This window comes from Pseudorasbora parva, chromosome 10, assembly GCF_024679245.1.
Source record: "Pseudorasbora parva isolate DD20220531a chromosome 10, ASM2467924v1, whole genome shotgun sequence".
Lineage (NCBI taxonomy): Eukaryota > Metazoa > Chordata > Actinopteri > Cypriniformes > Gobionidae > Pseudorasbora > Pseudorasbora parva.
This window is the reverse complement of record NC_090181.1, coordinates 21884456-21911680: the sequence shown is the minus strand read 5'-3', so window position 1 is coordinate 21911680 and position 27225 is coordinate 21884456. Positions and strand designations below refer to the sequence as shown.

The following is a 27225-nucleotide window of genomic DNA, read 5'->3' as shown; positions in this document are numbered from 1 at the left end:
AATTATACTCAAAAATACATTTTATCTTAAAATATTACTATTTGTGCTTTATTGTAATTATTTACATTGCAATTTAAATGTATGTACATGTGATGTTTATTTTTTTAATTTGTTTATTTAGTTTGGAAAGTATACAACATACTTATACGTACAATATACTTATAACATACAAGTTTTTTTGAATAATTATTATAATTAAGTTAAATAGTTATTAAATAGAGTTATATTAATTTTAAGCTCATTTTCTTTTCTTTTTTTCTTTTCTTTGTTTTTGAGTAATACGGTAGTTACAACTGGGTTGTGACCAAAAAATGTGCTATAGCCTTGCAGTTCTATTAGTGAACAGCCAGCAAAAACAGTCCTAAAAGGAAGGAGACAACACTTGCCATTTGCAGCCGACAGCAAAGGTTTTGCTTCCAGTCAAACTCTACTGTACTGTGGCACAAATATATTTGTCGTTTGGGCGACTTGTGTATAATAAACAACAAAAGAAACAGGCTCACTTGCAACTAGAATAAACATTGTTTGTGCTGGCCGCTGTGTGTTTTGTGCTGTGAATTGCTGGTTGTCAAAAGCATGAAACTATGCTTTTGACATTCAAGAGATATTTAGAGACCAAACACTAAAGACCAAAAAATGTGTTGGTTCACCCCTTGATGTTCATCTGTTTCTTGAAGCAAAACAAGTTGAGAAGAACTAATGTAAAAAAAAATTAAACAGCAGTTCCTCTGTCAATGTCTCCCGTGTGAGGGGCTTTGATGGACTCCAGATCTCCACTGCTCTGACACTCAGGTTTTACTGTTGTCTTCTCCTTTCCGTCACCACTAGACCTGAGACATGCGTACAAATGATCATGGCTTTAAATGTGAGTACAGTATGTATAAGTAAAATAGCCTGTTCTTTTTAACTCACTTCTTCTTAAATAGCTTTTTAAAGGAGTTCCTAAATCCTTTTCCTTCTTTCCTCCCACGTTCACTCAAAGGGGTGTGGTCATAGTCATCAGACACACTCCTTAAATGGAGCTCCTCCCACACCAGGCTTCTAGGATCCTGAGGAACAAGCAGAATGAGTTTCCACACACTCAACTAAATAAAATACTTATTATACTTATTCAAATAACATTTCATTTTAATTTTCAATTTTTATGGACAATTCTAGGGTTTTGTTGGTGGTTGGCATGCCGTTGCAGATGTTCTGAGTGTTCTTATAACACATATTCCTATTGTAGGCAGCCGCTTTGGTATTGTGGGTTGTTAAAACATAGATATACAGGTCCTTCTCAAATAATTAGCATATTGTGATTAAGTTAATTATTTTCCATAATGTAATGATACAAATTTAACTTTCATATATTTTAGATTCATTGCACACCAACTGAAATATTTCAGGTCTTTTATTGTTTTAATACTGATGATTTTGGCATACAGCTCATGAAAACCCAAAATTCCTGTCTCAAAATATTAGCATATTTCATCCGACCAATAAAAGAAAAGTGTTTTTGAAACAAAAAAAGTCAACCTTTAAATAATTATGTTCAGTTATGCACTCAATACTTGGTCAGGAATCCTTTTGCAGAAATGACTGCTTTAGTGCGGCGTGGCATGGAGGCGATCAGCCTGTGGCACTGCTGAGGTGTTATGGTGGCCCAGGATGCTTCGATAGCGGCCTTAAGCTCATCCAGAGTGTAGGGTCTTGCGTCTCTCAACTTTCTCTTCACAATATCCCACAGATTCTCTATGGGGTTCAGGTCAGGAGAGTTGGCAGGCCAATTGAGCACAGTAATACCATGGTCAGTAAACCATTTACCAGTGGTTTTGGCACTGTGAGCAGGTGCCAGGTCGTGCTGAAAAACCAAATCTTCATCTCCGTAAAGCTTTTCAGCAGATGGAAGCATGAAGTGCTCCAAAATCTCCTGATAGCTAGCTGCATTGACCCTGGCCTTAATAAAACACAGTGGACCAACACCAGCATCTGACATGGCACCCCAGACCATCACTGACTGTGGGTACTTGACACTGAACTTCAGGCATTTTGGCATTTCCTTCTCCCCAGTCTTCCTCCAGACTCTGGCACCTTGATTTCCGAATGACATGCAAAATTTGCTTTCATCCGAAAAAAGTACTTTGGACCACTGAGCAACAGTCCAGTGCTGCTTCTCTGTAGCCCAGAAGTGGCTTGACCTGGGGAATGCGGCACCTGTTGCCCATTTCCTGCACACGCCTGTGCACGGTGGCTCTGGATGTTTCTACTCCAGACTCAGTCCACTGCTTCCGCCGGTCCCCCAAGGTCTGGAATTGGTCCTTCTCCACAATCATCCTCAGGGTCCAGTCACCTATTCTCGTTGTGATTTTGCCACACTTTTTCCTTCCCACAGACTTCCCACTGAGGTGCCTTGATACAGCACTCTGGGAACAGCCTATTCGTTCAGAAATTTCTTTCTGTGTCTTACCCTCTCGCTTGAGGGTGTCAATGATGGCCTTCTGGACAGAGTCGGATCGGCAGTCTTACCCATGATTGCGGTTTTGAGTAATGAACCAGGCTGGGAGTTTTTAAAAGCCTCAGGAATCTTTTGCAGGTGTTTAGAGTTAATTAGTTGATTCAGATGATTAGGTTAATAGCTCGTTTAGAGAAGCTTTTCATGATATGCAAATTTTTTGAGAATTTTGGGTTTTCATGAGCTGTATGCCAAAATAATCAGTATTAAAACAATAAAAGACCTGAAATATTTCAGTTGGTGTGCAATGAATCTAAAATATATGAAAGTTTAATTTTTATCATTACATTATGGAAAATAATTAACTTTATCACAATATGCTAATTTTTTTAGAAGGACCTGTATGTATATGTAGATTCCACATTCGACATCTCCAGACATGTCAGTGTGCCGCCATTTTTGACCAGACATAGTGTCACTCAGTAAGAATCAACAAGTTCACATTGTTGAACTTCTGGTTGTGTAACTGCCAAGATTAATGTATTAGATCAAAAGGGTGCTTCTACTAAATACTGAGCAAAGGGTCTGAATACTTAGGACCATGTGATATTTCAGTTTTTCTTTTTAATAAATCTGCAAAAATGTCAAAAATTTGTTTTCAAAAAGTGTTTTTTCTATCAATATGGTGTGCTGTGTGTACATTAATGATAACTTTAATCCTTTTAGCAAATGGCTGCAATATTACAAAAAGTGAAAAATTTAAGGTAGTCTATACTTTCCGTACCCATTGTACATTATATATATATATATATATATATATTCATACATGCCTCTAACTACGGTTGCTCAGTCAATTTGCTCTCGAATGTTTACGCACCGACTTCCAATATGGTGGATGGCTTAGATATAGCGGCTATTGGAACAGCCCCTAATGACGCAGTTGTTGTAATGTGAAGTGTCCTGAAGGATTTTTTTTGTGGTAGCTTATTACCACTAATTGTCAATTATATACAGTTTGTGTGTTTAAGTGTTAATATGTAAATATGTGTGAGTGTGTACCTTTTGATTTATTATTTGTGGTTGCTCCTCTGTGTCAGTGTGTGTCTCATATCTGTGCTTTGGGCTGCTGGGTCTCAGCCTTGATTTGCCACTTGACTGACGCTCCAGCCTCGGATGGGCAGGATTTTTCGTCTTGTGAGAGTGGCTATCAACACTGTCCATTTGCAGGCCATTCAATGATTTGCTCTTTCTCTGCACTGCCTGTAGAGGGCGTGGTCTCATAATGTCTGCAGAGTCAGGTGACACACAGGCCCTGTTGGGCTTATAAACCACACCCCCAGCACTTCGCCCCCTACTGTGGGATTGTCGAGGTGGACTATTGGAAGGACTACAGCGCACGAAGGCAATATCAATGCTGGAGTCAGAGGAATGAGATGGGCTTGAGCAGCGATAGTCTCCGGTTCCGTAGGGAAAGAGTGCACCCAGAGCATTAGTGAGGGCAGATCCTGCTCCCTCCGTCTCTGGAATGCTGCGCAGAGGAACTGAGACAGCCTTGTGGCGAGAGTCAGAGTCGGACAGGAAGGAGACAGGGGACGGGATTTCTGGATCATAGTGATAGGGTACCGCTTCGTAGTCCGGGTAGCGTTTATTACGTCGAGAAGGATCACTTAAAAAGAAAGACAAATTGGAAATGTATAAGGGTTTTTTCAATTACATTTTTCAGTTCTCATTATTTTCTTAACATACCAATGGAACCATGTTTTTGCCACAAAAAGGTACTTGTGAATGATCTCACAATTCTGAATTTTTCTTACAATTGCGAGTTTACATCTTGCAACTCTGCATTTCAAAACAATAGGCTTAAAAGGGTAATGAACCGGCTTTAAAAAAAATGTAATACTGTTGTCTGAGGTCAACTTGCAACGTTTGTGAATAAGTAACAGGCTATTTTGTATCCTGGTTTTTATGGTCATGACATGACTTGGAAGTAAACACCCACTGCTATGAGTGGATAACAGTTTTAAATATGAGCTTATAATATTTATAATGAGCTTCGGATCCCTTACACGTGAGGGATTGTTTTGAAAACTTCCGATGTTAAAGGTCCCGTTCTTCGCGATTCCATCATTCAAACTTTAGTTAGTGTGTAATGTTGCTGTTAGAGCATAAATAATACCTGTAAAATTATAAAGCTCAAAGTTCAATGCCAAGCGAGATATTTTATTTAACAGAAGTTCCCTTTCAAAGCCTACAGCGAACGGCCGGTTTGGACTACAGCAGGAAATGCAGGGATGTAATGACGTCACTAGAACCGTTTGTTGACTAACCCTCCGCCCACAAGAACACACAAAATAGGGGGCGTGGTCTTGTTGCTCTCCCACGTGGAGAAGAGCGCGCATTCAGCGCTTGCATCTCCCCGTTATGGTAAGAGGCGGGACCTTTCCGGGCAAAGTGCGCTAAGCTGCTGTCCAATCACAACACGGGAAGCGCTGGCCCAATCAGAACTCGTTACGTATTTCTGAAGGAGGGACTTCATAGAACAAGGAAATCATCAGGTCGTTTTTAGGACGGAGAAAACAGCGCTGTACAGATAAGTAAATTGTGTGAAAACTACTGTTTTTTTACATGCGAAACATGAACTCATGTTATATTGCACACTGTAAACATAATCAAAGCTTCGAAAACACACAAAGAATGGGACCTTTAAGAAACGGCAACCGGAATGATTCACCCACAGTGCTCACAAAATGCCTCTATCAAACAAAAAAAATGATTTCTCTCTCATCCACCAGCAATTACCTGAAAAGTTATTTTTTATTACTTGGCTGGGCCTGATCAGTGGATATAACCGTGAACTGTGCATAACACAAGTGTGTGTGTATTTTACTATTTAATAGTGCAAGCCCTGGCCCATAGTCTGATCACAAATTGCCGGACAACGAACCAACCGCATCTCAAATACAAAGGATACTCCAGCCTGTGGCACGTGGAAGTTATATTTAGTTAGACACACATAATCAGTAGATATCAAATGTAACAATGCAATACTATCAAATACAAAAAATATTTTTTACTCACATAATTCGCATCATTCCTGTCAGATCCAGAAACCAAAACATTGTCTTTTAATATCATCCTGTCTGCAAATCAAGTCTCATTTACAAACAAATCCGGTGAAATTAAACAAATGCAATGTCTTCCCCACTTGAGCTGGATCTTCATGCGTTTTGGAATCCGAAGGAAGCTTATAGCATGTTTGAAACATGCCATAAACTGCATTGCTTGGAAGTTCGATCCGGTTTATCTCCACGTAGGCCTATGTTATTTATCTAACATGCCAGGCATGAATCGGTGGACAGGGCTACAGAATTAGGTATTCATCTTCTTCGGTTAATGTGGCATTCCACTGAACTCTGACGTCACAGGTAAGCACATTCACAAATCGATCGTTTGCTGAGCCAGCTGTCAATAAAAGCTTTTCTTTAACTAACAAGGAAGTTTTCACCTCTGAAACCTACAGGATATTCTTATATTAAGATGACCTTTTATATCAAAAGCTCAAGGGAAAGTTGATTTCTCAATTCATGACCCCTTTAATATGTAAAACTTTAATACAATCTTTTTTTCTTTTTTTTTAAATGCAAATTAATGCATCCTTTCTTAATAAAAGTATTAGTACTTTAAAAAAAATCTTCCATTTCCTAAACTTCTAATCCTAAATCTTTTAAATATGAATCTCAAATTTTACACTCTTCAGTTAGACTCTTGTTTAGTAGTTCACAAACTTTTGAAAGAACATGATTTATCAGGAACATTTTCTGTTCTTTCAAAAGTTTCTGTGGAAAAGACATTTGTTTTATGAAAAAAAAATGTTTTTTTTAATACAATACAATAGTTTATATTTGTTTCATGCTTTGTTTAAATTATAGTTTTACATATAATTAATATTTGTATGATGGATTATTACATTTTAATTATATTAGCTTATATACACACATTATTATATCAGCTTTGGAAAGAGGTAAATAAATAAAGTCTGTTCATAAAATGGCATTTGAAAAGTAGCACATGAATAAAGGCATGGTATATATCTTTTTTTTAAAGTCTAAAGTTGAAAAAAAACCCACCCATAAATTCACACAGAAATCATTTTATGATATATTGGTTAGTGCATCCATGTACTTACTTTTGTGCACTGTTGCTGCTGTAATTTTTCTCATAGTCGACTTTATATAGCTGTCTCACTGTAGACCTGACATGAAAAACACAGACCCAGTAAGTCTTATAACACAAAAACACACATATTTGTTCTTTTGCACTTACCTGCTTAGCTCCTTTCGGGTGTGTGAGGGGTGCTCCTGCTGGTGTGTACACAGGTTGTGTGTGTGTTCACGCGGGGCATGACTGTGTGTGAGGAGCTCCTGGTTGTGCTGTAGTAAATGGCTGTACTGGGTCATGAAAGATCGGAGTTGTTGCACAGACACAAGTAACAGGTAATAGTCTGGATGCTCTGACTCTGTCTGCTGCAGAAGACTCTGTAAAACACAGGAAACCCAAATGGACATACATACAGCATGCATTTTTTAGATGTAACAATACTCAATACCATTTTTATCATTTTTATGTAACAATACTCGGCCATTATTACATCAGTAATTTCATAAGTGTCAATTCATCAAACATGCACAACCTATAAACATACAATGCTGTGAGTATAACAATAAAGATGGGGCTTGACTACCTGCAGGAGTGTATGGTATTCTGGGATACGTTGGACAGGCTGTAAAAGCAGAGAGTGCAGCGATGGACGTGTCTCATCCCCTGTGGTGTCACTCTGGATTCGAATGCATACAGCAAATTGTAAAGTAGCTACTTTGTAGATTCATCTCAATTTTGAGGGTAAACCAAACATGCGTTTTATGTGTTAAATTTTTAATTATCTGGTTTTAGTAAAAAAAAATTTTTATAACAATTTAAATTAGTAAATATTAAATAAACATTATTAATATAAATTATTATACAGGTTGGAAAATAAGTATTTGAACACCCTGCTATTTTGCAAGTTCTGCCACTTGGAAATCATGGAGGGGTCTGAAATTGTCATCCTAGGTGCATGTCCACTGTGAGAGACATAATCTAAAAAAAAATCTAGAAATCACAATATATGATTTTTTAAAAACTATTTATTTGTATGATACAGCTGCAAATAAGTATTTGAACACCTGTCTATCAGCTAGAATTCTGACACTCAAAGACCTGTTAGTCTGCCTTTAAAATGGCAGACTAACAGGTCTTATATGTAACTTTGCCATTTTAGTCACCCCATAACTCCACTCTTATTTATTATCCTAAATTAGATGCACCTGTTTGAGGTTGTTAGCTGCATAAAGACACCTGTCCACCCCATACAATCAGTAAGAATCCAACTACTAACATGGCCAAGACCAAAGAGCTGTCCAAAGACACTAGAGACAAAATTGTACACCTCCACAAGGCTGGAAAGGGCTACGAGGAAATTGCCAAGCAGCTTGGTGAAAAAAGGTCCACTGTTGGAGCAATCATTAGAAAATGGAAGAAGCTAAACATGACTGTCAATCTCCCTCGGACTGGGGATCCAAGCAAGATCTCACCTCCTGGGGTCTCAATGATCCTAAGAAAGGTGAGAAATCAGCCCAGAACTACACAGGAGGAGCTGGTCAATGACCTGAAAAGAGCTGGGACCACCGTTTCCAAGGTTACTGTTGGTAATACACTAAGACATCATGTTTCAAATCCTGCATGGCACGGAAGGTTCCCCTGCTTAAATCAGCACATGTCCAGGCCCGTCTTAAGTTTGCCAATGACCATTTGGATGATCCAGATGAGTCATGGGAGAAAGTTATGTGGTCGGATGAGACCAAAATAGAACTCTTTGTTCATAATTCCACTAAACGTGTTTGGAGGAAGAAGAATGATGAGTACCATCCCAAGAACACAATCCCTACTGTGAAGCATGGGGGTGGCAGCATCATGCTTTGGGGGTGTTTTTCTGCACATGGGACAGGGCGACTGCACTGTATTAAGGAAAGGATGACCGGGGCCATGTAATGCAAGATTTTGGGAAACAACCTCCTTCCCTCAGTTAGAGCATTGAAGATGGGTCAAGGCTGGGTCTTCCAACATGACAATGACCTGAAGCACACAGCCAGGATAACCAAGGAGTGGCTCTGCAAGAAGCATATCAAGGTTCTGGTGTGGCCTAGCCAGTCTGCAGACCTAAACCCAATAGAGAATCTTTGGAGGGAGCTCAAACTGTTTCTCAGCGACAGGCCAGAAACCTGACTGATCTAGAGAAGATCTGTGTGGAGGAGGGGGCCAAAATCCCTCCTGCAGTGCAAACCTGGTGAAAAACTATAGGAAACATTTGACCTCTGTATTTGCAAACAAAGGCTACTGTACCAAATATTAACATTGATTTTCTCAGGTGTTCAAATACTTATTTGCAGCTGTATCATACAAATAAATAGGTAAAAAAATCATACATTGTGATTTCTGGATTTTGTTTTTTAGATTATATCTCAAGTGGGAGAACTTGCAAAATAGCAGGTTCAAATACTTATTTTCCTTACTGTATGTTTATTTTTACATGAATACATTTTGATTAATATTATAATTAATAATCTAATTGTATTAGATAGATTGTATAATTTATTATTATTGTTTGTAAATGAAACATAATGAAAACATAATATTATTAAATCTGCCTCAAATAGGAGCATATAAAGTGTTGTCTTTTATTTTGTATGTATTAAATATAAAACATCTGTGTGTAATGTATGTAGGCATACCTCCAGTAAGCTGCCTGATTTTGAAGAGGAAAACAGACTTACAACCGTCAAACATTCTGGCAAGTCCCTTAGATATGATACATAATGGTCCAGAAAATCACTCTGCAAAACAAACATTTGATCTTACATAGTGAACTATAGAAGAAGGTAAGATGGTAATTGTAGCTCATTTTCACTCATTATAATATTTTACTTCTTTGCTCGTGAGCCTTAAAAATACATCTCCCATGATGCCTTGCCAGTGGCTCTTAAGAACCCTCTCCTGGAGGAGGTGCAGGAGTTCCAGATGCTGCTGAATCAAGAAACGCAGAGAGGGAGGGAAAGGCCTGAGAGAGTGAAAAGAGAAAAATAAAGCAGCATTGTTTAACATTGTATTCGCTTCATCTAAACAACAGATGAGAGAAGAAAATATGTACTTGCGTATGCGTTGATGAGTAAATCTGGTAAATCTGCTTTAAACTATCCTGTTTCATAGACATTAAATTTAGAGGCTTTGTGCAGCACTGTTGTTGTCTAAATGCAGGAGTTGTTCATGTGATGATCTGCATACTTTTGTAGGGTGAATTCTAATCAACTGGGTCACTTTTTAACTCAGAGATGACACTAAATGTGTAAGAGTGATACAGTTACCGTTTATCTTTGAGGCCGATGTTCTCTGAGCCATTAAAACTGATGTTGGCCTTTAACAGGAGTGAGAGATACGACACATACACTCTTTCAGACTCCAAAAGCTCCAGTGCTGCCGTCTGCCTCTGAGCTGAAAAAAGACTTGATTTTAAAACGGTTTTCAGTTCTTTCATTGTTATGACAAATGCAAAATAGAAGCATTTTCACTTCTATTCCCTTGAATATCACTCACATATAGTAGAGTTGTTTTGTTCTTTCAGATCTCTGCTGTTTTTTTTCTCCCTCCAAATTGGAGACTTCTTTTGAAGGTCATGCTCAGGATAAGAGTCTAACCAAACAAACACAACCTGTATCATGCAGTCATTTCTGACGGTTGTTAGACGTGTTTATTATAGCCTAGTTTAAAAAAGAGACACCTTATCTAAATTGTTATACTCACTCGGATTAGCTGACAGGCTACTGATGTAATGCTGAATGAGACTGAGTTCTGTTTGGCTGTTCAGAGAGGCGTGGCCATCTAATGACCCCTCCCCCCTTGAGCCTTTCCTGTCAATGATCCAGCATGTTTATATATTTTGAATGCAGGCTGAAAGCCCAGCTTTCTATATTGGTTTTAATTTAATGGTAAATATACTGTAGCACAAATTGTAAAAGAATATTACGCAATTTAACAGACTATGTATGTGTAAGACACCTGGGTTGTGTGCTCATCATAATGTCCAGGTCCCTCTGCAGATCTTTTTGGTTGCTCCGGACCTCAGAGAGCTGCTTTTGAGCTGTACCTATGTCTTCCTGCACACACATACACACACAAAATGAAAAATAAAAATAAATAAATAAATAAATATATATATAACTCTAGAAAAGCACAGCAATATATTTTAATCTAATTTTGGTATTTTTTATTGTTTTAATTTAATCCATAAAAATAAATTAATTTAATTTGTATATGAAATACACTACCATTCATAAATCAGGGGTTGGTTTTATTTGAAGGCTGCATTTATTTGAGTAAAAGGTTATATTGTGATATATTATTACATTTAAAATACCTGTGATAGCAAAGCTGAATTTTCAGCAGCCTTTAGTGTCACATTATCCTTCAGAAATAATTATAATATGCTGATTTGGTTTCACTTTTGTGGAAACAGATACAATGAACAGAAAGTTCAGACAATTTTTTAAAAATCAATTTAATGCTTCCTTACTGAATAAAAGTATTGAATTATTATTATTTTAATCTTACTGACCCAACATGTGAATGGTAGTGTGCTTAACTACTTGTCTTAATTAACATAATATGTGTGTTAGAACCTGTAATGTGTTAAGTGTGTTTCTGAGAGACAGGATCTTGTCATTAGTTTCTTGTTGATAGGTGGAGACTATCTCCTCCAGTCGGCTGTAGGTTTGCCGTAGAGTGGCAAAATCTTCGACCACACTACCAACTCCTGATTTTAGCTCCACCCACATTGCCTTTAACTGAAACAAGGAGTCAGAGGTCACCAGGAATCAATGAGAGAGAGAGAGAGAGAGAGAGAGAGAGAGAGAGAGAGAGAGAGAGAGAGAGAGAGAGAGAGAGAGAGAGGGGCTTCAGGTCATTTTCAATAGCATTAGGGAGAGTCAAACTAAATGTGGCTTGAGTTCAGTCACACTCTTCCTATTAGCGATTCATTGTCTCGATGACTTTTACTTGCTTAACAGCTGTAATCTATGTAGGTGTGTATGATTAGAATGAGCAATTATTCAAACAATATACTTAAAACAACAACTATTTTTTAATCTATTTTAAATAAGAGAGAGCAATTTAGATTACCTGCAGGTCTATAGCATCTATGTCATTACCTGTACCTGCAAGAACACACAAACACACATTCATACAGAAACTTTATCAGAGAATTTATCACACAGAAGCTGACAGAAACAAGCGCCTTTACAAGTAAGAGAAGCCATTCATTGAACTCTGAAATGGACGTCACTGTTAATTATCAATTATTTATGTAAATAAAGAGGATTGATGGAAGATTTAAGCATTTTTTTCAGATTGAAAAGAAAATATTGTTTACCCTCTATTTTGCCATTCTCCATGATCTGATGGTCTTCCAGGTCCAAATCCAGGATTGTTGTTTCAGATCCCGTGATTTGGATCCTTTCTAGTAGAGCGTCTTTGCTCAGACTAACAATTTTAAAGCTGATGAAATGTTACTTCTAAGTTTAGAAATGACACGAGAGCTCTCTGACTCAGACTTTGTCTTTCTATCACTTTTCTTTCTTTCTCACTCTCTCATCTGTCCCACCTATCTCTTCCCCTCCTCTTTGAAACATGTGAGTCTGATGAAGTCGAAGACAAAAAGAGGCCTTGTTTTACAGTAAGTGGATGGATGAAGGGAGAGAGGGAGAAAGATAGAGACGGCTGTTAGCATTTTTATGGCTCAAAATCAGACGATTCAATTTCCTCTTCAACCTTTACGACCAATTTTCTGTTTTACAATGAACTCTGTGAGCTCTGGAAAGGATCCGCTAGACATATGAACAAAAACACCCAGAAAATTATTGTTGTAAACTCAGAAGTGAACACTGAGTCATACCAAATTTAATTAAGCTATAACAATGAAACAAATAAAAAAAGATGTTATTCATTTTCCAGTCACATCAAATGCAATGGAGCTTCAGGTTTATTTAAAGCAGGATTAGAAGTGGCCTGCAGGACGGTAGGTCTCTAGGAGCAGGACTGAGCTCTCCTGATCCACAGTAAACACGTTCTCACTCCAGAGGACAGGAAATTGAGCTTCACGCTCTTACACAACTCCTGACTTCTCATCGTAGTCATGAGCTGGGCTGCTTGTGCATGCTCGTGTATTTTGGAGATGCACACCACCAATGGCTGAACAGTACACAGAGAATCATATTCTTCTTACCCTTTGCACAAAACAAAGTATTGATTCTTTCTGAAGTGCAGTGTGTGGAAACATGTGTTCTTGATGTTCAGTGGATGCTCCTGGAACTGAAGTCATTTCATCTGTATAACAGATCACATCAATGCCTCAGGGCTGCTAGCTGTGGCAATGCATAACTGTGTATCTAAAATCTCCCTCAATAGTTTCACAGGCGTTAATTCTTAGTGATTTGCTACAGGTTGTGCTCTTAAATTTGCCATAGGTTGGCTCAAATCACTTTATAGTCTTTATAAGATGCTCATATAATATTATCTTTATCAGTGCTTCTAAAGTTTGTACCAGTGATTAAATACATGAAAAACAATACAGCACGTTTTAGAATGCCGTCTAATTCAGAGAAGGGGCAGAAAATTAGTTTCACTGAGAGTTTCACTGTATTCATTTAAATGGTGTGCGTTTGTGAGTATCTGTGCTTCACATGTTGACTTTGAGTTTCAGTCCTAGTGCTGCTTTGCTATGGAACATCCCAGTCCACACAAGTCCTTGTGAATCTGTGAACTCCCCGTCACCTTCTAATCTGCCAAAAAAAAATATATATATTTTGTAACATTTATTTTCTAACTCAAACTGATCTTTTCTCATGAAAATAATGAGAAGTAATCCTGCTTTGCATATTTTGAGGACGGATTTTATATTGTATCACCTGTTGTTGTTGAAGGTTCCAGTGTATTTTGTCCCATCAGGAAATCTGTAAGTTCCTTTGCCATGATACATGTTGTCTTTGAACAGGCCACTGAAAATTGCACCTGATGGGTGTGTAAGAGTTCCTTTGCCATTCATCTGCAGGCCACAACAACAGCAACCAAGACATAATTACAAAGAAACGCATTAAGAGAAGTAAAATAGGTATTGCTTTAGGATAATGGCCTGTCATTTATATGTAACTAGGAAGTAATGTAGGACTAATGAGTAGTACTACTACATCAACACTTCTTAAACTACTACTATTAACTAATATAGAAAGAAGCTGAACTAATCAGTAAATAATATAACATTTAGGCGATAGTTCCTTATTTAGTAATCAATAATTACATGAGATTAGCCTAATTAATAACTATTAACTAACTGACAAATTATAAAGAACATTATTGTGTGTCTGAGACATAGTCAATCATCTTTTTACTCTGAATAGAGTCATGAGATGCATCATTAATTAATCCAGTACCACTCTGCAGAAACTATTAGTGATCTGGACCATTATTTTAAATTGAAAAAAATGTCACTTTAAAATAATGGTCAAGATCACTAGCAGTCCTAGTGAGTGACTAGGTACTTGAGTAATTAGTGATGCATTTTATGACAAGTTAAGAGTAAAAAGAAAAAGAAAAAGATAATGGTTCACATCTAAGACACGCTAATACTGTGATTAGTATTTAATTAGTAATTATAAAAAATGTGTTATAGTTGTCATGTTAGTTCTTAGTGATGGCAATCGCATTCAGTAATTATTGATTACAAAATAAGGACCTATCTTAGTCCTAAATTCAATATTACTGATTAGTTCAGCTTGTTTCCATATTAGTTAATAGTAGTAGCTTTAGTGTTAATGCAGTACTACTCATTAGTCCAGCATTACTTCCAGCATAGTTACTTATTAAATAATAGTAGGATATGAAAGGAGATTAAAGCTCCAGTATATCACTGAGCACAGAGCTTTCATGTGTTCAAATATTTTATTTGTTTTTAAATACATGCCACACACACCTTATCATTGTCCCATTCCCCAGTGTATGTAAGTCCAGAGGCTGATGTTTGTGTGCCAGACCCTTTCCTTATTACAACACCATCTGAAGTACGAGAGCACTCGCCCTCTAATCACAAACATACAAATATAAATCTTTTAACGAGCTTATTAAAATAATAGTGAACTGAACATTTACATGTGTGCCAAAAGCTGACAGCTAACTCACCATATTTGTCTCCATTTGGAAAAATGTAAGAGATTTTAAGTGTTGTAACGTTAGCATCTGCAACAAAGAGTAGCAAAGGTAAATCATTGAGACTCCTTTACCTTGAGGTATCAGCAAACAAAATACAAAAACTTAAAAAATATTAAGTATTTATATTCAGAATGTCTATTATAGTATTCTATATTATGAATATATTTACCAGACATTATGTTGTATTTAATTGGTTTTAGCTTTACTAACAACTCTTGACACCTCCATAGCATGCTCCATAGCAACGACGCCACCACAACAACTCTGCATGCTTCGTCTGATTGTTTTTGAGTCGCGTACTGTGTCTGTACTGCCGTCTAGTGGTGAACGCGCACATTACACGAGCACTCTGCCGACCCGGAAGTTATTCCAGCTGGTATACAACCATGTGTACGGTCACAGTTTACGGACTGTAAATTAAAGTGAGGCAGCAGTGTGTTAACGTGAGTAAAGTAATAATTTCACATCATCTTCATTTCTGCTTTACAGTCTATAATGTCAATTTGCTGAAAATGTGTTTATTGTTTTCGCTGAAAATAATCGATTTCTGGTTACGAAATACCACTGTCATACGAACTGTTTTTTTCTTTCAGTTTTCTCTTTTTTATGTGTTGCTCTGACATTTTATAGCTCAAGTTTTCTGTTGAAAAATGAATGGTATAGTTGTTTACCTAAACATGAAAATTACTTGTTGTTCCAACCCTTTATGAATTTCTTTCTTCTGCTGAACAAAAATGTATATTTTGAAGAATGTTGGTAACCAGGCAGTTGATGTTTTCCCATTGAATAGTATTTCAATAGTATTATTTGAATTTGCATAGTATTATTTTCACATAATGGAAGTCAGTGGTCCATGTTTGCTAACCCATATTCTTCAAAATGTCCTTTTTCATTTTTAGTTAATCTATCCCTTTAAGGGAATGTTCAGGTGGCATATTTTATTCGTAATGGTATCTTTTAGTGCAGTTATATTGTCTTTCGGAGAAGCTGAAGACCTTAATTCGTCAAGTTCACAACTCCTGAAACTCACTTTCTATGAAACAATCTATTTTCTCCTCTTGTTTTCAGATCATGGGTAAGTCCAAACAGGTAGGAAACCACAGAAGTACCAAGAAGAAGCATATTGCCAAGACATGGAAGACAAAGCGTAGGACAAAGGACATTGATCAGATCCATGCAGACATGATCCCTGCAAATTCTGTCAAGTTACTCAAACAAGATGTAGATCATGATGTTACAGGCAGTGCCCAGCATTACTGTCTGCATTGTGCGTAAGTCACACTTTACCTCTACTGGCAAAAACAGCATGCACATACACACAGTAATCAGATTTTGACCCGAAATGTTTTTTCTTCCTTTGTTGTAGGAGATATTTTGTTGATTTGAAAACCATGAAAGAGCATTTCAAGACCAAAGGTCATAAAAAACGGTGAGTTGATTCTTGATAACATCTCTTTCTTAATCTTAAATAATAATTGAATCATATATAATACATTTACCTACATGAGAGGAATGAAATAATGCTTGTGTTCCTCATTTAGAATTAGATTGATGTTAGCTCCATAACATATCCCTGATTGTTCAGACGTCCTTTCTAATCATTTATTTATTTTATTTTATGTTAAAGATTGAAAAAGCTGAGGGACGAGCCGTATACACAGGCTGAGGCAGAGCGGGCAGCAGGGATGGGCTCTTACATCCCACCCAAAACCATAGAGGTTCACACACAGCAGGTTGAGGAGGATATGGACTGAAAAAGGACTTTGTTCTACCTATCTGTGGACTTCTGAGTAAAACCATTAGGTCTGGACTAAGACTAAAAAAATGTGTGTGTGTGTACATTTAATATTTTATATATATAATTAAATGTACTATAAGATAGTTGAAATAAAATGATAATTCCATTGCTGTCTCCTCAAATGTAGTTCAGAAACCTCTCCATTGTAACTGTTACACTGCACCAATGTCTTTATTTCCCACCTATTCACTATTTTAGTTTGCCATGTGCTCTTCTTGAACAATGACATTTAAATGTATAATACACAATTAAATCCATGCCAGCAAACTATCCCCTGGTTTCACAGACAAGGTGTAATATAGTCCCAGAAAAATGCATGTTTGAGCTGTTTTAACTAAAATCCCAGCAAGCAATAGCCGTCATTTCACCGTCTAGGTTAACTATAGACCTGATATAGTCCGGCTATGAGTAGACCACTTTTAGCCAAAAGAATCTTGAATTTGGTTACATCTAATTTTTGTCCAAACAATTTGTGAGATGTATGATATTCCATCATGTAAGCAAAGTTAACAGTGATTACAAGGTGTTTGGTATCATTTCTTTAAAATGATATGTGCATAGGCTGTGTGTAGCCACGGTTTAGCTCCTATACAGACCGGCTATTCGTAGCCCACTTTTAGTCAAAAGACAAAACTGATTAATTTTAGTTTTTGGCAATGTAGCACATGATATGGTTAATATTACATCATGTTCGCATTGTCAATAATATCTGCAAGATGTGTCATTTCATGTCATGGTCTATCTATAGCCACGGTTTAGCTCTGAATTGGACGGGCTATGTGTAGTCTGCTTTTAGCCCACCCATTTGTAAACATTTGAATTAGTTTTAGCTTTGCTGTCCCCCATAACATTCACTTAAAATGTAAGACAGTCAAAGAAAATCGTAAGCTAGATATATTTGAAAAAAAAAAAAAAGAAAAAAAAATTACAACTCTCAACCGCTAGGTGGCAACTGTAGCCTGTACTACTGGCAACGGCAGATATCGCGAAAAACATTTCTGTCGGTTGGAGTGGATTTTTTTTTTACACAAGAGGAGAACGGAGAACAACAACGGGCAACAGTAAACGTTAAAGGACATGATTAGCCCTTGTAAGTATCTGTGTTTTCGTTTTGACATATGCTCATTATATACATTATTTGTTATCGTGTATGAACGGTGAGATTTTAGCTTAGTAACATTATAGAATAAAGCCATGTGGTTAGCATGCTACATGTAACGTTACACCTTCAAGGGGATAAACAAGAAACGTGCAACCTATAATAATTTGTTATGAAAGCCACAAATATCCTTTTACTCTTTGGATCATTATATGAAAATATGAGTCTTTGAATTGGCAAGGCAAAATTGAATGGCATATTTTACCAAGCCAAAAGTGCTTTACATAAAAGCAACATTGGGGAATTTAAAAAATCAATATAAGAAGACATTGTTAAAAAAAACATGATAACAGGAGAGTAAAACTTGCAGTGCAGTGTAAGAAATGTATCATTATTCCTTTCCAGTTAATAAAAGGCAGTGGCAAAGATTAAACCCTGATTTAAAATAAATGAAGAGTTGTCGGAGGACTGCAGGTTTTCTTTGAGTTTGTTCAAGATATGTTACGTATAAAAACTGAATTCTGCTTCTCCATGTTTAGTTTTGACTCGTTGGACAGAAAGCAGACCTGACCCAGATGACCGGAGAGGATGGTTCATAATGCGACAGACGATCAGAAATTCACTTTTGCCTTAAACCATTCAATGCTTTTCCAATCATCTACCTCAGGGTCCTAATGCAACATAATGGCTAAAATATCTTTTAAACACAAAAATTTTAATTCTGCCATTTACTCGCCTTCAAGTTGTTTCTTTTCGTCTGTTGAACACAAAAGAAGATATTTTGAAGAACCTGGATAATCAAAAGCTTTATGGGCCCCATTGACTTCCATTGTATTTATTTTCCTACAATGAAAGTCAGTGGCTACCATCAAATACCTGGTTACCAACATTCTTCAAAATATATATTTTTGTGTGTTCAACAGAAGAAAGAATCCCATACAGGTTTGGAACAACTTGAGGGTGAGTAAATGATGACTATCTCTTTAAACATGTCACATACATGTATCTTAACCTTTTTTTGCCCAGCTTTAGTGCGCATCCAAGCAAAAGAGAATGACTTCATCACAATTACTTTAAATAAAGTAAACAATTATGATGTCAACAATGCTTTTCTTGTGCAACGTTTTGTTTCTTATTTGGCAGATGCCATGATGACCGACTTACCAGCGGCAACAGAGTTTATATATATATATATATTTTTTTTTTTTTTATTACGTTGTTAATATTCCATATTTCTTGTCCTAATTTTATTTTTAATTTTATTTTTAACATTTTATTTGGTCATTTTTATGTTTTGATCTTTTAGTATTATCTTAAGTTGTCTAAATAAAACCTTTATATTTAATGTGTTTGGATGGATTGTTATTTTTTAGAACCCGTTATATTTGAGTGAAAAGAATCCTTTAGCCATTTTGTTGTCTATTAAATGTATAGATTAGTCATGTGTTAGCCGTCTATTTGATGACAAGACTATCCTTGGGCTATGGTTAGACGTCTATTAGATTTTCACTGACAGCCCAAATTTAGCCTTGTTTTAGCCTAGACCCATATTGCTGTCTATTAGACATATACATGTAGTCATTCAGTAGCCGTCTAATCTTGGGCTATGATAGACGTCTATTAGATTTTCACTGACAGCCCAAATTTAGCCTTGTTTTAGCCTAGACCCATATTGCTGTCTATTAGACATATACATGTAGTCATTCAGTAGCCGTCTAATCTTGGGCTATGATAGACGTCTATTAGATTTTCACTGACAGCCCAAGTTTAGCCTTGATTTAGCCTAGACGTCTGGGCTGTGTTTAGACGGTTATTAGACGTCTTTTAGACGCAAAATTGCTTGCTGGGAAGCAACTTGCTTTGCTATATCTTAAAATGTCACTGGCATTATTTTGTCCCAAGATTCACACCGGTAATGTTTTTTTTTCTTCTTTCCCTAAGGCACATAACATAAAAAATATTTAGCTGTATTAGCAGCACGAAGGACAAACAGACCGTGCCAGTAACGTACATTCTTTAGCCCGAACCGTATAATTATGGTCATACATGTTGTTTCAAAACCTACTCAGCTGCCTATCTAGATAGCATTTGGCACCATGGCCACGTTCCGAATGCTGTCTAATTAGGCAGCTCACTAGATTTGATCACACACCCAGAGTCAAACACGTGCGCACTGGCCCTTTAAGAGCGTCAGGCATGATCCACTAGGCAGGGTGATTTCCTACTGCACCGCTACAATGTAACTGCTCACTGTATACTGGAGACGAACCCATGACTACATTGGATTTTACCTAAGAGTCTTGTTTTCACCCTGGGGTATTTCTGTGGCCCAGCAGTGATTTACAGAGCAGATAGAGCCATTTATTAGAGTATGGCCGCAGACGTAGATAAAACTACTGCTGGAGATCCAACGGCTGATCCAGCGACTCCATCCAGCAAACGCGCCCGCTCACGTTTCAAGCAGCTCTCCACTTTATTTATAATCGTTGCTGTTCCTTTCATCGGCTTTTGCATTAAATATTACCAGGACATCCAGCTTGTGAAACGACATGTAAGTTAATAGCCGTTTTTTCCCCATAGGATTTCTTTGACCCGTGAAGGAGGGATGCTTTCTTAGAACCAATATGAGACATAGCGTGATTGTCTTCTAGTGTAGCTGTTCAAGCCACATGCTATTTGTGGCTGGCTAAAATGCAATAAGTTTTTATATGTTTAAACATCCCTCTTCTAATATTCGTTTAAAGTGTAAATAATTTGGCAGTAGGCTGTATATTTGCACTACCTTTGCCACGTCCTCTTTTGTTATTTGCGAACAGACTTGCATCTGGTGCTCCAGTTGCCCGCTGTTTTACAAGGGTTGGGTAATTGCCCAGCTGGGCAAGATTGTTGGAACACCAACCCCCCTTCTTTTTGATATATCACTGTTAATTCTGCGTCTTCCCACATTCGATATATTTCAGGTTGCCCTTCTTCTCAGACTGATAAATAAACCCAGACACAAGATAAAAAGTATGTCAGGAATTCAGTTAAAAATAAATCGAAGCAGCTAGCCATCACTGTGTCTGGTTGCCTTGGGGCAAGTATTCAGTTTTCCATGGTTCGTTCTTTTGAGTCGAATCTTTTCAATGAATCAGTTGAAACGGTTCACAGAACCTGTCTTATTGAATCACCCGCGAATCGGAATACGGTAGCAAAGTAATAAACAATAAACATTTTATTCACTTGCAAAACAGCTGATAAATGGGGACATCAAATTAGCTACAATAAATAGGGAGCAAATTGAATCATGTGGTAATATCTTGCTAATCTGTTACACAATGCTTTTATAGTGTTTGATTGAGAACAACAATATAATACATTTAACATCTATTTAAGTTATATATAAATTAAAGTATTTAAGTTAGTCTAAATTAAAAGAAACAAGTTTAAAAACTCAAATCAATGAAACGATTCAGATTACTTAAAATTCGTCAGTTTTGAGAACTTGAAAGAAAAAGAAAGTTCAAAATACTTTTAATTTGAGTTGGCTTTACTCACACCAATTAGTTAGTTAGTTAGGGCTTACAGTGCAGGGTGTGACAAATGTGGAATTGCTGAGTTTTCTTTTCTGTTTGGATTGAATTTATTTTAGGAGGCTGGATTGAAAGCTCTGGGAGCAGATGGACTCTTTTTCTTCTCATCCCTGGATACCGATCATGACCTTTATCTGAGTCCAGAAGAATTCAAACCTATTGCAGAAAAACTCACAGGTAGTATTTGCCCTGTCTGTTCTTTAGCAGAGGATTAGCATCCTTTCACAGGCAGATATAGTCTATTGAAGTTAACATGCATGAAAAATGCCTGATGTCCATCTCTGTTGACTGAAGGTGTGGCACCTCCTCCAGAGTTTGAAGAGGAAATACCACATGACCCAAATGGAGAGACACTGACCCTGCATGCTAAAATGCAACCGTTACTGCTGGAAAGCATGACTAAGAGCAAAGATGGCTTTCTAGGGGTAATTAGACTTCATTATTTATACATTTATCACTAAACAATGATATAAAAAGACCCAAGGGTGATGAATTAAAAAATATTATATATATTATGATAGGTTGTATATACATGAAAATGACCAGTAATAAGAAAAATGGGTTTATAAGGTAAATTCAGTCCAGTGTCTTTCTCATCAGGTTTCACACAGCTCTCTTAGTGGGCTGCGGACCTGGAAACGTCCAGCCATTCCTTCATCCATGTTTTATGCCAGTCAGTTCAAGGTCTTCCTGCCGCCCAGTGGAAAATCTGCCCTGGGTGACACTTGGTGGATTGTTCCCAGCGAACTGAACATTTTCAGTGGCTACCTTCCCAATAACCGTTATCACCCTCCCACTCCGCGAGGCAAAGAGGTACAAATATAACTTAACGTTTTGAAATCAGTTCAGTAAGTTTAGATTCTCACACCTACTAAACCAATTTAATTTAATATCACTTGGATTTATCCAAACCAGATTGTTGAATAATAGGTGATCTGATCTGAGGTTGTGAAGAGTATTTTGATCAAGAAAACAGATTGATTTGATGGATGGATGGATGGATAGATGGATGGATGGGTGATGTGATTGTGTAATTTCTCTGCAGGTGCTGATCCACTCTCTGCTGAGCATGTTCCACCCGCGGCCCTTTGTGAAATCCCGCTTCGCTCCACAGGGAGCTGTGGCTTGTATACGGGCTGCTAGTGACTTTTATTATGACATTGTTTTCAGGCAAGTAAAAAACATGCTGCCATGCTAGATTAAGCTTTAAATTATCTAGAATAAATGTTATTTTCTTAAAACCCAGTAGACATCTACTGTGTATGTAACTCACAGAATATCTGATTGCAATTTTTAAAAGGTTTTAACTTTTATTTTAACTGTAAGCCTCCAACTAATTCTGATGGTATTGTGTTACTAATCACAGAATCCATGCAGAATTCCAGCTAAATGATGTTCCCGACTTTCCATTCTGGTTCACTCCTGGGCAGTTTGCTGGTAACATAATCCTCTCCAAAGATGCTTCCCACATCCGAGAGTTTCACCTTTACGTCCCAAATGACAAGTCAGTTTTCCTACTGCTAATCCTTATTGCAAGAATAATATTTTTTCAGGTGTTGCGTGTAGGGCTGCGTAAATCGTGATCACAATTTCTGTTGATTGATTGAGCAATAATGCATGTGCATTTTACCCCGCTTTTTTCCCCTGAATTTTTTTTTCTCCCATTGGTAACAAGCCCCAACAAGCTTTCATGTTAATTGAAAAACATTAACATAATTTTACATTTATTTGAGGAATTTCTCAGTTTTTATTAATGTAGAGTGTGTTAATTCATATAATTACTAATTGCAATTGTCATATTTGAGTAAAATAAATGGGATTATCAGCTTAATCGTTATCGTGCACAACCAGCTGAGTCTGTGTTTTATATGGCAGAACTCTGAATGTGGACATGGAGTGGTTGTATGGTGCCAGCGAAAGCAGTAACATGGAGGTGGACATTGGATACCTGCCTCAGGTTAGAGCTGATAAAGCTGACAAAACAGGGTTTTGACTTGATTATGCATAATACGGAAACTGCTTCCACTGACATTTTGCTGCATTTTTGTAGCATTGCATGATTAACTAAAACATGATACATAAAGTAAATTGGCCATATATGTTTACAGATGGAGCTCAAGGCAGCGGGACCCTCCACTCCCTCAGTGATCTATGATGAGCAAGGGAACATGATTGACAGCCGAGGGGAGGGAGGTGAGCCCATTCAGTTTGTGTTCGAGGAGATTGTCTGGAGTGCAGAGCTGAGCAGAGAAGAAGCATCAAGGCACTTGGAAGTCACAATGTACCCCTTTAAAAAGGTGAGTCCCTTGCTACAAACCCCAACCTATTTTTGTATTACAAATTCATATTTAAACACCTGAAATCAGTTCTTAAAAGTCTGCAGCAATACTGCATAAATGCTTGGTTAAAGTCAGCTTGAAATTAATTCAACTACAAATAAAGGTTTCAAAGGGGGGTTTTCACACCAATATCATAGAAGAAGGGTTCCCTAAAGAACCATTCAGTGAACAATTTGTAAAATAAACTAATGTTTCTTAGAGTGAAACGTTAATATTCAAACTCTTTCCACTATAAAGAAACTTTAGTGCAATATAAATGTTTCATGGATGGCACCAAAGAACCTTTATTTTTAATCTATATTGTAAATGCTTCTAATTTTGAACTTTCTATTCATCAATGTCTTCTATTTGGAAGGTGCCATATTTACCCTTCAGTGAGGCCTTTAGCAGAGCTGATGCTGAGAAAAAGCTGGTTCACTCAATCCTGCTCTGGGGAGCCCTGGATGACCAGTCATGCTGAGGTAAGACACCCATAGTCAGCTATAACAAAGCATGCATACTGCTGGAAGAGCTAAATTCAGCGATTAAGTGTCAGCATTTGGGATGCAAAGAAATTTCAGTTGCCAATGATTATCAGCCTGAAAAAGCCTACCCTCTCGTTCACTGATTCGTAAACTGAATCTCCCTATGCTCTACTCACATGCTCTGATAATAGCTTTGTATGAATAAACCTTATTTGGATAATCGGTCAAAAAAGAAATCTGCTCAATCTGATTCTGTTGCATAGAACTGAAAAAAGAATAATATATTGATATTTAATATTAATATATTTTCTGTCCAGTTACTTTCAGTAAAATTGTGATTAGCTTGATTTTAGTATCATTAAAATGTATGCATTTCATTGAAGTCTAATATTAAAGGGATCCCATGGTGTTGAGACTTGTATGGCTTAATATAACATAAATGATGTCTCTTACTGAATTATGTGGTAGAAAACCCATGAAAGATCTACGTTATTTTAAAAATCGATTTTATATTTGGACCATGGGCGGCGCCATTTTGTTTGCGTTCTAGGTTGATGACGTAGAGTGGTTGAACTCCTCAATCAGCTGGCGTTACCCGTAGCTATTTTTACCACAACGCAACTCGAAAATTGTTTCAGAGTTAAACAAAACAAATGAATTGCTTTGTAATTGTACTTAAAACACACTCAAACATACATGTGCACACAAACTCACCTACACAAGTCACAAACAGATCGGCGGGCGCGCACACACACACCTCTGACTGCTCTGTCTCAATCGCATGCATCATCACCAAAACATCCTGCCTCTCTTCCTCACGTTACTTTATCCCATCGTCCTACCTAGATATTTCCCTCTGCTGGTCACATAGGCATTATAGTTAATCTACTAACAGTCTATCTAGGGAACAGGATGTGTTGAACAGGATATCAACGGGAATAGATTGAGGGTTATGTGCGCGTGTGTGTGTTCGCGCCGATCTGTTGGGGTGTGTGTGTGTGTTCGCGCCGATCTGTTGGGGTGTGTGTGTGTGTGTGTGTGTGTGTGTGTGTGTGTGTTCGCGCCGATCTGTTGGGGTGTGTGTGAGTCTGTGTGAGAGAGAGAGTTTGTGTGCACATGTATGTTTGAGTGCGTGAAGTCGGACAGCTGTTTGTAAATCGGCTTTACAATCGTTATTGCGGTGGAACGTGAGACTGAATGACTGCACTCGAACATGTCCACTATGGTGTCGGACAACACTACACATGTCCGTCCCTTCAAATAATGCCCTATTTAAGGGTATAGGGTCGATTTCAGATTCAGCCCCTGTCGTGGAGACTGAGCAACCCAACATCTCGATTGAGACAGAGCCGTGTGCGCGCCCGCCGATCTGTTTGTGACTTGTGTAGGTGAGTTTGTGTGCACATGTATGTTTGAGTGTGTTTTAAGTATAATTACAAAGGAATTCATTGGTTTTGTTTAACTCTGAAACAATTTTCGAGTTGCGTTGTGGTAAAAATAGCTACGGGTAATGCCAGCTGATTGAGGAGTTCAACCACTCTACGTCATCAACCTAGAACGCAAACAAAATGGCGCCGCCCATGGTAAAAATATAAAATCGATTTTTAAAATAACGTAGATCTTTCATGGGTTTTCTACTACATAATTCAGTAAGAGACATCATTTATGTTATATTAAGCCATACAAGTCTCAACACCAGGGGATCCCTTTAATGCAATTTTTTATTTATATATATATATATATATAAAAGAATATGTAATATATAAAAACATTTTTAAAAAGCTCATTTGAAATGATAAATAATAATAATAAAAAAATGCATTTTCAGTTTTGGTTTTCAGCCAAGTGCATTCTGAATTTTTTGTTTAAGCCCAGAATTTTCCTTTCGGTGCATCCCTAGTCAGCACAACATAGATCTTCTGACAGTGTTAATCATTGGTCAGAGCATGTTTTAAAGCTAGAGTACTCAAGTTCTTTCAGCTATATTAGATGTTTCTCTGATTTGTATTTTGTACACTTGTTTCTCCTTATCTCTGCTAGGTTCAGGGCGGACTCTTCGGGAGACAGTCCTCGAGAGTTCGCCCATTTTGGCCTTACTCAACCAGAGCTTCATCAGCAGCTGGTCTCTAGTCAAAGAGCTGGAGGATCTGCAGGTGAAGAACTTGTTTTTTTAGATGTTGTATATTGTAAAGCCAAAATGAAAACGTACAAATTTAGATGCATATCAGTGCTAATGTGCTTTTCCTTTATTTAGGGTGATACAAAGAATATGGATTTGAGTGAAAAGGCTCGTTTGCATTTGGAAATGTATACTTTTCCAGTGGAGATGATGGTGGTGCTGCCCAATGGGACTGTGGTGAGTCTGCTTTAGAATTATTTTAATTTTTTTTACCAGCTTTAGTCTGTGCCAACCTCTCAAAATCAAATTGCTTGGATGAATATCACTGTAACTTTTCCAGGTCCATCACATCAATGCTAATAATTTCCTGGACCAGACATCCATGAAACCTGAGGAAGAGGGGCCAACTCTCAGTTTCTCAGCAGGTTTTGAGGATCCCTCAACCGCCACATATATCCGCTTCCTGCAGGAAGGACTTGAAAAGGCCAGACCTTACCTAGAATCCTAAAACTGATTAAAGACTGTCTTCAGAAAAATCAGTGCACATCAGAGAGAATTGAAGGAAGTAATTGAGAGAAAAAAAGTGCTGATATCAGCTCTACTCCCCCGTGTCTGCTTTGAGGAACAGCGAGCGGACGCAATTTCTTCATTCAGAAGGCAGCTGGTGACCATATCTTGTACATGATCTTTAGTGTGATACGTGTAAAAATGCACAATATAAGATAATTTTGTCACTATGGTCACAAGTGTGGTTTGTCACCCCAATGAAACCAGGGTGTGGTGTTAGCTATACACAATCTCAATTAAGTCATATATTTTTATATAGAAATTTATGTACAAATTTAACACTTCCTGAGTGACAAACGTCATTACTCTGATCTACTGCTCAGATTAATGCACTAAAACAGCATTATGTATTATTACTGATCTGATAATTACTTTTATACTCTGTTTTAATACATACAAAGCCACTTGTTTTGCTGCATCATTTTTTTGTTCCAGATGGTTCTGTAGTAGACAGAATTATGCTGGCTGTGGCTTCCGCGATTAGG

The 27225-nt window shown here is 37.4% G+C and overlaps 4 protein-coding genes and 1 long non-coding RNA gene across 6 annotated transcripts; 3 read left to right on the top strand and 2 right to left on the bottom strand.

Moving 5' to 3' along the window:
- Positions 1 to 238: 238 nt before the first annotated feature.
- arhgef33 (Rho guanine nucleotide exchange factor (GEF) 33) lies at positions 239 to 12706 on the bottom strand. The gene is made up of 16 exons (XM_067454411.1): positions 12653 to 12706; positions 11952 to 12084; positions 11702 to 11736; positions 11203 to 11367; positions 10583 to 10680; positions 10328 to 10434; positions 10121 to 10216; positions 9892 to 10018; positions 9455 to 9587; positions 9262 to 9363; positions 7176 to 7268; positions 6758 to 6969; positions 6621 to 6686; positions 3494 to 4100; positions 913 to 1049; positions 239 to 830 (listed from the first exon to the last, which is right to left on the bottom strand). The coding sequence occupies exons 1-16, from the start codon at positions 12704 to 12706 to the stop codon at positions 713 to 715; spliced, it is 2283 nt and encodes a 760-aa protein (XP_067310512.1). The 3' UTR covers positions 239 to 712.
- On the bottom strand, positions 11976 to 15083 carry morn2 (MORN repeat containing 2). 2 transcript variants are annotated; one of them, XM_067455511.1, is made up of 5 exons: positions 14952 to 15083; positions 14753 to 14809; positions 14547 to 14653; positions 13486 to 13588; positions 11976 to 13354 (listed from the first exon to the last, which is right to left on the bottom strand). In XM_067455511.1, exons 1-5 carry the CDS (start codon positions 15013 to 15015, stop codon positions 13257 to 13259), a joined length of 429 nt encoding a protein of 142 aa, XP_067311612.1. In that variant the 5' UTR covers positions 15016 to 15083; the 3' UTR covers positions 11976 to 13256. The 2 variants fall into 2 exon arrangements, with proteins under 2 accessions (XP_067311612.1, XP_067311611.1); XM_067455510.1 differs by having other exon boundaries at positions 11976 to 13359; positions 13486 to 13622; positions 14952 to 15078.
- Positions 15084 to 15101: 18 nt separating this feature from the next.
- On the top strand, positions 15102 to 16686 carry znf593 (zinc finger protein 593). The gene is made up of 4 exons (XM_067455513.1): positions 15102 to 15225; positions 15851 to 16053; positions 16149 to 16211; positions 16410 to 16686. The coding sequence occupies exons 2-4, from the start codon at positions 15854 to 15856 to the stop codon at positions 16534 to 16536; spliced, it is 390 nt and encodes a 129-aa protein (XP_067311614.1). The 5' UTR covers positions 15102 to 15225; positions 15851 to 15853; the 3' UTR covers positions 16537 to 16686.
- Positions 16687 to 16967: 281 nt separating this feature from the next.
- On the top strand, positions 16968 to 18786 carry LOC137090642 (uncharacterized). The gene is made up of 2 exons (XR_010907934.1): positions 16968 to 17670; positions 18219 to 18786. It is a non-coding gene; the product is annotated as an uncharacterized lncRNA (long non-coding RNA).
- Positions 18787 to 19868: 1082 nt separating this feature from the next.
- selenon (selenoprotein N) lies at positions 19869 to 26932 on the top strand. Its single transcript, XM_067455506.1, has 12 exons — positions 19869 to 20230; positions 21311 to 21428; positions 21546 to 21676; positions 21852 to 22064; positions 22297 to 22421; positions 22618 to 22755; positions 23127 to 23208; positions 23360 to 23548; positions 23946 to 24051; positions 26095 to 26207; positions 26309 to 26410; positions 26514 to 26932. Exons 1-12 carry the CDS (start codon positions 20051 to 20053, stop codon positions 26679 to 26681), a joined length of 1665 nt encoding a protein of 554 aa, XP_067311607.1. The 5' UTR covers positions 19869 to 20050; the 3' UTR covers positions 26682 to 26932.
- Positions 26933 to 27225: the final 293 nt, after the last annotated feature.